This window comes from Prionailurus bengalensis, chromosome E1, assembly GCF_016509475.1.
Source record: "Prionailurus bengalensis isolate Pbe53 chromosome E1, Fcat_Pben_1.1_paternal_pri, whole genome shotgun sequence".
NCBI classification, from domain to species: Eukaryota; Metazoa; Chordata; class Mammalia; order Carnivora; family Felidae; genus Prionailurus; species Prionailurus bengalensis.
Window position 1 is genome coordinate 47,774,674 of NC_057347.1, and position 14,063 is coordinate 47,788,736.

At 50.3% G+C, this 14,063-nt stretch overlaps 1 protein-coding gene across 2 annotated transcripts in view; it reads right to left on the reverse strand.

Moving 5' to 3' along the window:
- The window catches only part of PRKCA (protein kinase C alpha), a 404,614-nt gene that overhangs the window by 57,170 nt on the left and 333,381 nt on the right, over positions 1 to 14,063 (reverse strand). For both annotated transcript variants that reach the window (XM_043585073.1, XM_043585072.1), the window contains one exon: positions 782 to 919. In XM_043585073.1, the coding sequence (XP_043441008.1) occupies positions 782 to 919 (138 nt within the window). The remainder of the gene's footprint in view (positions 1 to 781; positions 920 to 14,063) is intronic.

Consider the following 14,063-nt stretch of genomic DNA (forward strand, 5'->3'; position numbering starts at 1 on the left):
AAAGGAACATACACGGCCCTCAGCATTAGTCTTGAAGGGTGCACACTTTTCAGGAGCATCCTTTGTACAAAAATGGGACTGACCTTTATAAGCTTCTCACGAGTCAGGAGCCAAGATAGAAAAAGGCAGGATGGAAATCGCTTCCTGGATCTACCATGAGATTTGGGGCCAGAGAAGCCAAATGTGGTCATATAGGTTGATCACTGAAGAAACCCAGTTCAGCATCTCTTAATGATTACATTCACTTACTACAAATCAACTTTTCATTTTTAGTTGTGAAAATTAATCATTCAGCTAACATTTTGGAGCACTTGCTTTGTTCTCAACCCTGAAATGGTAACATACAGTGAACCCTCTGTAGCTTTTTTTTTTTTTTTAAGTTTATTTATTTATTTTTAAAGGGAGGGGAGAAGCAGAGAGAGAGAGAGAGAGAGAGAGAGAGAGGAGCAGAGAAAATCCCAGATAGGTTCCGCACTGTCACTGCAGAGCCTGATGCAGGGCTTGTACTCATGAACCATTAGATTGCGACCTGAGCTGGAGTTGGATGTTTGCCCGACTGAGTCACCTAGGCGCTCCCTCTCTGTAGCATTTTGGATACGTTTGTTTTTAAAGACATTAAGCAGGGGTGGGGGTGGGCGGGGGACATCTAAGAAACTCGTACAGATACCAGGGAAATCTCGAGCGCTGTTCTGGAAACCTCAGGGGGCCCAGGATGAATCCCAGCATTCTCTGCAAAAGCCACCCCCGCCCCGCCCCCCACCCCAGACAACTGCCCTCTCACCTTTCCAAAACTCCCCTTCCCCAGCACCATGAGGAAATTGAAGTCTGTGAGTTTCACTCTGTCAAGGTTGTTGGAAGGTTGTCTCCTGTCTTCTGAAGGAGTGATGACTTTGTTACCAGCAGGGCCGAGCTTCGCTTTCTAAACAATAAGCACACACACACACACACACACAGGTGAAAACAATGGGTCACTGTTTCTCCCCCAGGAAAAAGAATGCATTTAAGGAAGCTTGATGGGAGGTGGGAGGTGGGATGGGGGCAAGAAAAGAAATCACAGGGTGATGAAATATCCATTCAAAATTCAGTGGCTATATACTTACCCTAAGGGCAACGTTTTCAAAGTAGCAAAAAAAAAAAAAAAAAAAAAATTGCCCTTCCCTATTAAGAGACCACTCTTTACATAGATTACCCAAGAATCAAGTTGTGCGATTTTGCTGATCTTTGTTCTAGGGTGTAAAAGTCAACCTCTGGGGGACAAGTGCTTCACAATGGCTGAAGTAATAAAAGAAAGAAACTGTGCTCTGACACTTTTCTGATTTGTAGATTTTCCAATTTAAGATTCATCTGCATAAAGCCAACTTGTACTCAAGGAAAAAAAGGAGGGTAGAGTCCCCTGGAGAGAAACCTCTTAACCGGCAAGCTGTGGGGATGATTTATTGCTACTTTAAAAGGCACAGTAAGAACACAGGGTGTGTGTGTAAGTCAAGAGGAAAAGAAACGGTGATGTGCTTGAGAACCTGGTTTCACACAAAACACACAGCACCCTTTGAACCTGAACGACCCTTGGCCAGTGACCTGGCAGTTACCAGAAGGAGTTTCTGTAAGCTAGACTCCTGCTACCCAAAGGTGCTGGAGAGACCTCACCCTCGTTACTCTGCCTAAGAGTTAGAGACTCAGGTCAAAGGTGGAGGAGAGACAGAGGGCTCAGTAGAAAAGGACAGGCTCATGGGAATCACATGGGAAGGTCTCCACAGTCAGCAAAGAAGCCTGTGGAGAATCTCCCGACAGACTCTGCGTGTGGAACACCTGCCTGATGGTGAGAGAACCAGTCTCTGAACATGTCAGCTGCTGAAAAGGCTGGGGTCCTGCGGTTTGGCTGAACAGCCAAAGCCACAGCCCTGAGCCCAAGGGCAAAGACTGTCATTCTGCCTACATTCTTAAGGGTAAGGTGCACTGCCCCTCCCCCCCCTCAGCCCCAGGGCAGCAGACCTATGTGCAGGTGCCAGGACATCACTCAGGTGACTACAAGAAGGTGCAGGACACCTGCAGGCATTCTGGGTTTTACTGTGTGACCAAAACACTGTCAGCATCAGTTCTGAGCTCTTGGAGGAGGGGAAGACAGGGGATCTGACATGTTTTCTTTAGCAGCAGAGAAGGCTCTCCGGGAACCCCCCATATTCCCTCTTAGAGCAACAGCATCCCTTCATCCCACACTTACTGAGTACCTCGCATCAGGCCCTGTGGAAGAGGTTGTGCGTTAGTGGAATGAGCCCCGGCCGTCTCTGGGCCCCCAGGCCTCAACACAGTGCTTGGCACAGGGCGTGCAACTCTACACTCTGGCTGAATGAGGAAATGAAGCGTGCATGTATCCATCAGATACTGTCAGGGGATGCTTTTCCTTGATAAAAATAACACGTTTGTATAGAGATCAAACCTCACGGCTTGAGTGTATATGCTTGGATGGGTTGAGCACACCTGCTGAAGCGGAGACATTAAGACACGGGGGGGGCGGGGGGGGGGGGGAAGACAGCCCTAATTTTTTTGCTACCAGGCTGAAAGTATTTAATACAGCTGTACTACATACACCTCTATGCGGCCGTGCCTGGTGGGAAACGCATGTGAACCTGGGGGCTGGTGGATACACTGACACTCTTTAAAGACAAAACCTGATCTGCAGTGATACCTAAATTGGCCTCCACTTTGACAGAGGATGGAAGGAATTTTTAGACAGACCTGTGAGAAAGAGCCCGGATGTAGCCGCTAGGGTTACATCAGGAGCCTTTAACTGCAGGACCAGCCCTGTCCTTTGGAAGCTGGGGCGTAAGGGTGGTTCTAGGGGTCCCAAACAGACCAGTTCGACCACTCGCCGCTGACAAAATCCAAAGGCAGACAAATGAGTTGGAGGTGCAACAAGCAAGGAATTTATTGCAGTGAGGCCAGCACCAGGAAGACAGCGGACTAGCGTCCCAAAGGCTGTCTCCAAAGTGCTGAAAACACTTCCAGATTTGTGTAAGGAGAATGTGCGACAAAGGCCGGTGGGTACACACAGGTGGGCAGTGAAGGCCAAGTTGATCACTGTCTTGGGGTCAATCACGCGGGGTCTTGCTGGCTCAGGGCAGTCCTGATTGCTTGAGAGAGGGCAGTTTCGGTCCCCATCACGGGATGCTTTGCCCGCAGGGCCTGAGTTAAGAGAGAAGCTGGAAAGAAGAACTTAGTCAATTAGAAAGTACCGACTGAGGTCAACAGGGAGGTAGCAGATGTCCTCTTTCACTCCTAACATCTGCCCCAGGCACGATTCCAAAGTTGGTAAGCTCTGTGGTGTGTGTCGAAGTTCGAAATGAACAATTGGGAAGTTTGAGAAGAGAATACCAACTCAGCTACTCTATTCTGTTCTTCTGATTTATAAAAAAGAAAAGTTATTAGGAAGAGGCACAAAGAGATTAATTTTATTCTGTCATTTTATTCGTGATAAACTGTGAAAAGATCCCCATACAATAGACTCAAGTCTCTGAGGTGCTTGAAACCATTGAAGGACGTCTTCACCCAGGTGAGGCTGTGGTTGAGCTGGTGCTGCCCGGGGGCCACCTGGCTTCCACCTGAAGCGTGGGGGGGGGGGGGGGGGTTCTAAGCAGAGGTTCCAGACTCACGCGATTTCCTAGAGCCCCTGCTCCTTCCTCCTTTGACGCTTCAGCACCACGGACAGTGGTGACTTCCAGAACAGAACACTAGGCTTTTGACACACTGCCCTCCCTGGGGGCCATAACCGAGCAAAGACCCTGAGTTTTGTCCTATGGCCTTAGTCCAGTTATAGGGACAAGATTTTCCCCAAGGGGATGTAAATGCGATAAAAGCGTTTCTGCATCCGAGTACTTCTCAACCCAACTGCAAGGGGATCTTAGACCCTGCTCTGAAGTCAATCTGTGAGGTCGGGGGGACGCAGACGGCATCTCCTGCTGCCAGGAGGTGAGGCCGGATGGAGGAAGGACCCCAGTTTCTTGCCCTGCCAGGGCAGATTCCATTCTCGTGTCTCTCTAGCCAGAAGCAGAGCTGGGTGCCACGTGGCTGGTGGAGCAGGGGGCTGGTTTGGAAGGAGACGGGCCAGGCTCTGCCACACCGACCGCGTTCACCATGAGAGGGCTGGCTAGAAAGTGGCCTGACCCAGAGGGCGACATGGATTTCTCCCCAGCTCACGGCGGCCCCGAGATAGAAGCTGCCAACCAGAGTGACGTGTCTTCCACATTCCCCCTTCGGAACAGGCTTCTGGAGTCATTTCCACACGGCCCCCTGCACGCCCGGCTGCCGGATGGCATGGAGCCGTCTCCAATATGGACCTTTTAAAGCCAGCCCTTCTAAGGCAGGCAATTCCACAAGATCAAAAGCTCAGTGGTCTGGGCCTGACTTTGGCAAGCCCCTCTCTCAGCCTGGGTCTAATCGACAGCACAGCTGGAGGAGGCAGCCGGTGGTGACCCTGGTAGCTGCACAGCTGCAGGCTGGTGGGGAGGCCAGAGGGCAGGGAAGGCAGAGGATCCCCAGGAGGGTGGGCTACACAGCCTCAACCTCCAGTCCACTCTCAGGCAGCCTCTGCCTCCAGATGTCCATCCTTCGCCACTCCCCACCCCCTCCTGCTGTGGGAGTGCAGTCTCCCTGCCCCGGACTGTCCTGCAATGTCACCCACCCCTTCCCAGGCTGACACCTGCCCTCCTGCAAGGCCTCCCGCTATTTTCCCTCACAGTGCCCTGTTCTCAACAGCTCGTATGGCAACGTGTAAATACTTATAGGGTATTCTATTCGTTTAACGCCTCTCCCAGTAACACTTTACAGCTGACTTATCAGCGGGTCATGCCAAATCTACCTGCAGATTCTGTCCAGAATCTGGCGTTTTCTCAGGGTCTCCTTCACCACCTCTCTGTTGAGGGGGCCTCACTTTTAGTATCCCCACTTTAGTGACCTCCCTTTCTGGACATTCCCTGGAGGGATCCTGTCCTGCTTCCCTGGCTTCCCATCTCATGGGACAGAATCTTTCAGAATGTTGTCACAGCGGATGAGGAGCAGATGCTTGGCTGTCAGCTCTCTGACCTCGCTCCCATGGCTCCCTTGGCTGCTCTGTTCCAACCACACTGGCCTCCAGTCTTTGGCCGCCCTTCCCATAGGGGCCTTGCTATCTTGTTCATCCACAAAATCCAGCTCAAGTATCACCTCTCCATCTTTTTGATGCCTCCTCCCCTCCTGGGATTTCCAACCTATGTCAGACTTTGTCTATGACTGGCCCACCTCCCCGGAGCTTTTGGCTCTGCACCCCTGCACGCATCTGAGGCTCCTGTTTGGGCCACGCCTGCAGAACAAGCTGGACGTTCCCATGTTGGTGCCCCAGGAGGTCGTGGCCTCCTTAGGTCGTCTCCCTGGCACTCCAGTGGGACTGCGCTCCAGTGTGTCTACTGAGGTACCACCTGGATAACTAACATACCCTTGGCTGGACTTTCTCTCTTCCCTGGGTCACATCCCTACTTCCCTCCCTGCCCCCTAGGACTCTTGGAATCCCTTCCCAAATGGGCTCCTTGCCCTCAAAACTCTGTGGCAGAGTTGACTTCTGAGGAACCTAAAGAAACACATGTACCTTTTTGGAGGATTTACTGGTCTTTCTCACTAGACTTTGAGGTCCTGGAAGGCAGGGGGTCATCTTATTCATCTTTGTATCTTTAGGGCCAAGCACCGCACTGGGCACATAACTGCACATTCACTGAATATCTTCATTCATTCATTCATTCATTCATTCATTCAAAAACATACGTCTTCACTAAGCCCCACAAACAGAATTTGAAGAGGCCAAACCACGAACGGTATAGCCAGCCAGACGCCAAACGTGAATGCAGAAAAGCAGCTGTTCCCAAGTATGTCATTTCAGAGAGTTGCCCCTGGACACCGAGCACCGTGCATTTGGATGCTCACATATGGAACTTCTTCCCTCAAGCAACCACTGGTCATTCTGGGACAGCCTCAGACAGGGGCTATGAGGGCACCCCTGCCTTTAGGGAGCTCAGCCACACAGTGACCCTCCCCAGGAGCCACACTAGGCAAGTTAGCTGGGCCAGCTGGCTGAAACCATGCCCTTGGAGGCTTCTCTGAGGGGACATTCCTCTAATGGAAGCTCTGTCTGCACTAGACCTAGCTGGAACCTGCCTGAAGACCACCAATGAGCCTCTGGGCGATTTCTCTCTTTGAGCTTTTGAATGGGTCGTCTGGCAACCGGGCTCCGAGCAGGAGGAAGAGATCTGCCCTTCTCAGCTTGCGTATTGTTGACACAACACCGGTTGTCATGAACGTAATTCAGGCTTCACCAGGAGTGCAAAGAAAACCAATATATGTCTAGGGATAAAGCTGAAGCCAATAGCCTAACCGTAGAGATTTCAGCAAACCCGAGGAGGCCTCAGAATAAGCATGCCGACATCCTTCACTCAGCAACGCAAACATGCCCTGTGCGGCCAGATGCCCCGCTGGGGTACGCGAGCAAACAGGAATTCGCACCCGGAGATGAGAAGCAGAGTGTCTCCTGAATACTGGAATCCAGAGGAGAGAGGAGAGCATCCACTGGGGCTGGAGACTGAAAGCACATACGAGGCCACTGGTAATGTTCCTTGCTGATAAATCCCAAATCTTGACTTCTCTCTCAGGACACATTTTGATTCGGCTCATGGGTCCTTGTGTGTGAATTTAGCACATTCCACCATTTATTCCACAAATATCTGTGTGTCTGTCATGCCCCACACATGGGGTCAGATGCTGGGGAAACCAGATCGATACGAAGTAGCCTCTCCTCTGAAGGACATGCAGTGCAAAGGCACTGTGGTCTGTGCCCCTGTAATTCAGGGTGTGGTTTGTGGATCAGCTACGCTGGCACAACCAGAAGGCTTGGCAGAAATGCAGATTCCTGGGCCCCACTCCAGGCCTACTGACTCAGAACATGCATTTTGAACAAGACTGTCATGTGATTCCTGTGCAAGTTTCAGATGTGCTAGTCTAAGATCATTGGAATGTTCCTCCAAGTTCAAGTCCCCTCAGGGTCCCTGTGACCCTTTCCACCTTCCACAATCTTCAATTACAATACAAAATCAATGGCAAATTCTGGGAAGAGCCCCAGACTCTGACTGCAAAGAGTTGAGATCAAGTGTTGGCTTTATTCATTTTTGCTGTGTAACTCTGGGCAGACTGTACTGCCTGAGTATCAGACTGCTCATCTGTAATACAGCCGTGCTAAGACCCCTGTATACCTGAGCTACACTGGAGGTGCAACGAAGAATCCTTTGCAAAAGCCCCCAGCACAGAGCTCCACACCACAACCTTCTTTCCTTTGCCCCAGGGAAGGAGATGCGACCCTTTGCCCAGCCTCCTGGCCTGCACCTGCTTCCTGACTACGGACTGAAGGCCTCTGTGAACAGCTGTGGGTCACCTGGGTCAGGGATCTGCCTGACTCATGGTCCTATGGATATGTGTCAAGGCCGCAGACAGGTTCTGCAGGGGCTCAGGACCTGTGGGCAGGCTGCAGCAGGTCCCTTGGACTTCCACGCTCCCGTGCCCTCCTGGTGGGGTAGGAGAGGAACTGGGTCTCCGCTCCAGTTACTCCCTGATTTCTGGAGCATCTTCTGGAACACCCCCAGGGGCTAGGACCATGCAGGAAAGGACCCTGACTTAGTACATGACACAGAATGTTTTAAGGGGGAAGTAAGACCAGAAATGATGACACACGGTGTTTGTAAAGAGAATACAGGGACTTCAACTACTGAAGCTTTAGCATGCTCTTTTTAAAATTAGACTAAAACACAGCATGGTTTATTGGTTATGATTAAGCTATGCAGAATCCAGGACTGTAGGTTCCTTAGCACATCAGCAGGTCAAGTCCAGGCTCATGCTGCTATGTGGACCGCCAGGGGTGAGAACGGGCGACGTGCTCTCCCCCATGGGAACATTTCTTAGTAACTGACACGCACCTCATTTTACCCCAAGGGCACATTCCCCAAAAGTCCTAGCAGTCTGCAACCACTGAAGGGGTTCACCAATTTAAAGGACTCCTAGGCGAGTTTCTGTAAAGCACATCATACAGGGAGAATCTGAGTCCCTCAAATGAATATTCTCGCAGGGTGGGGTCAAAGTGCGTGTGTGTGTTAAATACCTGTGCCTGAGGAGCGGTCGTGTGTGTTGTCAGAAGCTCTACACGTGTAGGTTGTTATTGGTGGGGGTGGGGAGGAGTTTCAAGTGAAAACTGAGAGGTGGATATGGGCAAACTATGGCACCGGGAGTTCACGAAGGATTGGACCGTGGTGGATGTTAGCTCTCTACTATCACGTTGGGCCATTTGCCGCTGCTGAGATGTGATGATCTGACCTACAGTGATGCCAATTCCAAACGCTTTAACACAAGACCATAGATGGTCTGCAATTTGTGAATTTTGTATAATGATTATACACTAGCTTCGGTGTGTGGGAAGGCAGACAGAACATTAAGACATGGAAAAGTGTAGAGTCCTACATTGCCAACCCCCAATACAACAGCACCCTGGCTAGCAATTCTTCTAGGGGCGCTATCTTATCCTCAGTAGGAATCCAAGCCCAAAGGTTCTTCTGTAGTAAGGAAGCAGAGAGGAAACCGTAATTCCAAGTCCCTTGGTAGGTCCACTGTATAATCATGGAGCCTTTGGGTAACCCTCCAAAGTCTACTGTAATGCTTTCCGTTTTGTTTTAAATGTGCCCACTTGTACCGATCTTGTGAACGTGTCTTCAATAATATTGTATCTCTTAGCATAACAGGAAGCATGGTTTTGATGACTGTCTTTATCAAAGATGTTTGCAAAGCACAGAGAGAGGAATCTGACAACAGCAGGTTCTACTTCTAAGGTTCCAGGGGCAGACAGTCCAACTATGACCAACTGTAGGAGCAAATGCAGAATGGGGATTTCTTCTACTTATTTATTTTTGTTTACAACAAAAATGTCCTGTGTTCAGGGCTTATCTGAACAATTCTGACAATCTGAGACTGATGGTGTTTTGGTGTTGCTCCATAAACACAAGTATCTGTGCCCAGCATCTTAGCCCTAGGATAACATATTCACCTGCACCCAGTGCCGTGTTTGTTAGATTGAGCGGTTTCGGGAGAAGAAAAACACAAAGGAACTGAAGGCATTTTCGATGATCCCATGAACGGAATACGGCCGGTGTGTTTCTAACAAGCCATGAGTCATGACATCTACTCTGTAATCGGGCAACAGGCTAAAGATGATGTGCTACAGTCTCCTGGGTAACACAGTTGGAATAAATAAAATGCTTGCTGTTCTCTGGCTAAATGGTCTTTCATCTTCTGGAACATGCCAAGCATGCTTACCACCCGAGGGCCTTTGTACTTTCTGCTCTGTCAGGTGATGCTTTACCGCTGAGGCTTCGACACGGCCCCCCACCCTCTCCTTCCTGGGGCGTGGATTCCCTCACGGTCCTCTCACTACCTAGCATGTGTTTCTTCTCCCTCCACTGGAAGGGACCTTATCTGTTCTGCTCACTGATGGATCCCCAGGGCCTGAGAGAGCACCGGGCACGGTGCTCCTCAAATACCTTTACGATAAGCGGACGGATGTGGACCCTGCGGGAGATGGTGACTTTGAACACAATATTTTTTAAGAGGCAGAGTTACTGCTTTTTAAATAATTTCTATGACAATGCTGCTTCTTGTTAGAATAGTAGCACTGGTTCATTTTAGAAAATTTCACAGGCACGGGTACGTGGAAACAAAAAAAGACACCTTAAAATAGCCATAGTTTTACCGCCCAGAGATCATCACTGTTAACATTTTGGTATGCATTCTTCTAATTCTCTTCACGTTTTCTTCTTTTGACGTCTACAGAATTACATCGCTGGCAACCCGCTTTACGCCTTCGTGTGCTGTAAACGTCTTACCTAATAAGTACTCGTCCACCACATGGTTTTTACTGACTGCGTAATACTCCACTCTCTGGCTCCACCTCAGTGTATTTAGCTCTTCCCCTATTCCTGGACAGCTATGTTGTTTCCAATTTTCAGTTTTCAGTAACACCCAGAGGAACAACTTTATGGTCCAAATCTCTATGCACGAAGTCCAAATAGTCCAAATCTCTCTCCGGGCTCCCTAGGATAGATTCCTGACGTGGGATGGCCGGGTCAAGAGGTACATTGCAAAAGCTGATGCCCAAAGCCAGACATTTGAACCTGACCATGAAGTGTCAGAGAGAATGGAAGTAAACCCAGAGAGTCAAGGCAACCCGATTCCTGAAGACAGGGTCTTGGTTTCTTTTAGGACGTGTGTCTGATTTTGTGGTTGAAATACCTATTTGTCCTTTTTTTTTGTCCCCCCCCCAGCCCCCCACCACCTTCAGATTCGGTAAGCCAGCCTGAAACTACAATCTGGAGGCACGGGGTCAGGCGATTCCTTCTGTACAGGTATGTCAACACCTGCCGACCGGAGTTTCCTCCTGGAGTCGGGGTCATAGGTGAACAGCAAATCACAGGTGAGCGTCATTCATTCTTCTGCCGGCAGCTGCAGGGAGTTCCTCAGAACCAGAGACTGTCAGCCGCAGAAGCGTCCTTGGGAAGGTCTGATCTGCCTTTGGTGCAGGTAAAGGCACTGGGGTCTAGAGAGTGAACGCCACTACCCGTGGCCACTGAGCCGAGCCGTGGTGGTACTGGAGGAAGACGTCAAGGATGCTAGCCTTCCTCTATACTGGTCCTTGAAACAGGACCCTATGCCACCTGGCAGAGAACCACCCCCCTGTGCTAAGAGTTGCCTCATCTGGGATGCAATGTTTTACCAACGGCACAAGGGTGACAGAGCGCTCAGCATTTGGAAGGAAGTTGGAGATAAGCTAACCTGAGACACCCATGTTACGGACTGCGGACGAGGCACCTGGGGCCTGGTGGGCTAAGTGATGTGTCTAAATCAGTTCTCCTCCCTGAGCTCTGATCTCTGAATTCGGTGGTCACCCTCCTGTATCAAGGGTAGGCAAACGTCTTCCGTAAAGGGACGGATAATGAGTATCTTCGGCTTTGCCAGTCAACTATTCTGTTTTAACAACCCGATTCTGCCATTGTAGCATGACAGCTACACGGATGGGTGAATGAGCGAGGCTGTGTTCCAATGAAATCTCATTTACAGGAACAGGCAGCAGCCGGAATCTGGGCTGTTTGGGCTGTGCTTTGCCAACCTTTGCCCTATATCCCTGTAGTGAGATTCAAACAGAACGTCTGTATCTCCTTGCTAGCCCGTCGGAATGGCAACAATTAAGAACCTCAAATGCACCTGAATGATTCACTCTTCCACGATGCCTGATGTGCTCACTGGGACTGGAACAAGTTGTTTTGCTGCCAAACGACGTGGTGAGTGAAGTACTTATTCGGTAGAGTAGAAATTTAGGGGAAACCACATTAAGTCCTTTTCTTAAGAAGAAACATTTCTATGGACACATCCACTTAGGCTGCTGCCAGTGCTGAAATGAATTCACAGGAAGCCAGCAGGCCTGTTGTCATGGCAACCGAGCCTAGCATAAGGAGGAATGTGGGGCCCGTGACTTATTAGCGCTCTGCCCAAGGTGGGGAAACACAGAGCACTTGGTTCTTCTTGGTGGACTGAATATCACACGCCCCTAGCGTCTTGCTGTGTTGTTTCCTTTTCCGCCAACCTAGTGTTCCCCCATTTCCCAGATCAGTCTGCTAACTGCTGAGGCTGACTGCTGCACGGTTATCAGGCTGGAGTATCACTGCGTGTCTCACCTGATACACAGATGCTGGGAAGGTTGCTGCCCTTAGTCCTCCCCAGGCGCTAAGATTCCAGACTTCAGGGAGGGTCCCAGGACCAAAAACTTCCCCTAAATTTTACCCTTTGCAAAAAAAGATGGTCTCTCACCAGGGGGTGATGGCAGACATTTGTCTGATGCCTCTGGGAAGGCATGATGGGAGTGGATGTGGCCGTGGCACGGTACCGATAGAGCATTTTCGGCACCTGGTACTTCTTAGAAACCTGTAACCCTTCTCCTGCCAGGAATGTTCCCCTTTGGGGTTAATACTGCACCGGCTTTATGAGTCAGCTCTGGCGGGGTCAGGAGCCACGTGAACTCCTGGAAGCTATCAAAGTAAATGGTTTTCCGGACTGTCAGCAAGGCTGCTTAGAAGTGGGGACTTCTCTGCTGCTAAGAAAGTGGGGTGGAGATGAATGGGCTGGGGCTCACACAGGTCAGAACAGACTCAGACCCAGAGAAAGCCTGGACTCCTGGCTTTCCTGGCACCTTATCATTCCATAAAACCGAGGAACAACGGGGGACCTAAGGTGCTGATGCATCTTCACATCCATCCAAGAGTAAAGAGATACAGTCACAAGTTCCTAACTCAGGTGTGCAACTTTTCCTGGAGTCTTTTATTTGCAAGTCTTGACTGCCCTCTTGTGGTGTTGCTTTTCTGGAGCGACTGCATTTCGACTGGGATCTTTTAGTAGAAATAGGCCTAAGGTTCCCCGGTCTGGCCTACAGAGGTAAAACTCCTACGACTGCTCAAATGAGACACCGATCGTATCTTCCCAGTTAGACCGTTGTAGGAGAGGACTCGAATCTCCAGCGTCAGAGCTGGGCCTCTGCGAAAGGCCCGTGGTCTGTGCACCGATGCCAGAAGTGTGTTTTAGAGTCTGGGCATGCTTCATTTCTAGAGAATAACACGTCGACGGTTCTAGACCTAGGATTCTTGAATCTTCTCCTCTGAGCCCAGACTTTGCAAGAAGCAGGGACAAGGAGGCAGGGAGGGCTGTGAGGGAACGGGGGAGTGGCCCCGGGGAGCCTCTGTGTTTCTCTTAAAGGTAGAAACACAGAACAATCCAGGAAATAATGAGAAATGATGATAGGCACAGGAGCGCAGAATTCAATAAAAAAGCCCATTGGGGAAATTCAGTTGGAGCTAAATGATCAGAGAATAGCAGCTCCTGAAATCAACTGAAGAAATAAAACACCAAAAACCCACAACCAAGCCATAACTGGCAATAAAGTCCACCTCCCTAGGGAAAGTTCCAGACACTTCCCTCCACTGCTGTCCAGCTGCTGCCGTAGAGGGTGAGCAGGACTGGGCATCCAGCGAACGAGGCCCAACCCCACCTCCTCAGTCAACACAAACAAAATGATCCTTTCCCCAATACTAGATATGTTTGCTTGCTCATTTTTTTTTTTTAATCACAAAATGTCTCTGACAGCAGTAAGCATTTTGAAAGTGGAGCTGACTGCAATTAAATTTAGCACAACGTTTCCGTGACCATTGATTTCACCCTATCTTCACTGAGAGTTTTAAGACCGAACCGGTTTTTAAAAACGAGGGACCTGATTATAGCTCAGTTGGACACCTGCTTCCCAGGCTAGCCACAGCTGCGCTGTCTGGGCTGCTCTCTGGGCCCCCTGGGGACACTGGCTGACAGGGAAGCTTGGGGACGCAAAAGGTGAGGAGCCTGTCCACTAGATGTGGACTGCAATACCAGTTACGGCACTGTTGACTTCTCTGAGGCCTCAGTTTCTTCATCTGTAAAATGGACTGAACGCCCCCACCTCCTCCTGTGTGGGGAACCCTCGCTTCCTACAGTGAAAGGGGCATAATCAGAGTTCAGTAGCTGCTGCCAGGCCAGAAGAGAGATTCCTCCACTGCACAGCAAGCAGAGAGGGGCAGAGATGAAGGAAAGGACATGCATGGGGAGGGGGATCCCCACCGCCCTAGGGGGACGTGGCCAAGCAGTCCACGCGTGTTTGCTGTAAGAGCTGGTCTGCAGGGCAGGAAGGGCCTTGGAGGAGGAGCTTTGGGGAGGGGGTGTGTGTGGCTCAGAACAGGAGGGTTGGGGGAGTGGGAAGGGGGGTGCTCCGTGCCTGGAAGTGGGTGGGGATCTTGAGTCCATAAGCTGGGGAGAGCCAGTAGAATTCAAATTCTTTCAGTTACTGTGATCCCACCGGTACCTACAGGCTGCTGGGGCCCAGGGAAATGTGGGCTACAAAAGGGACACCCCCAGTAAGAAATGAGACCATGGCTGCTTCT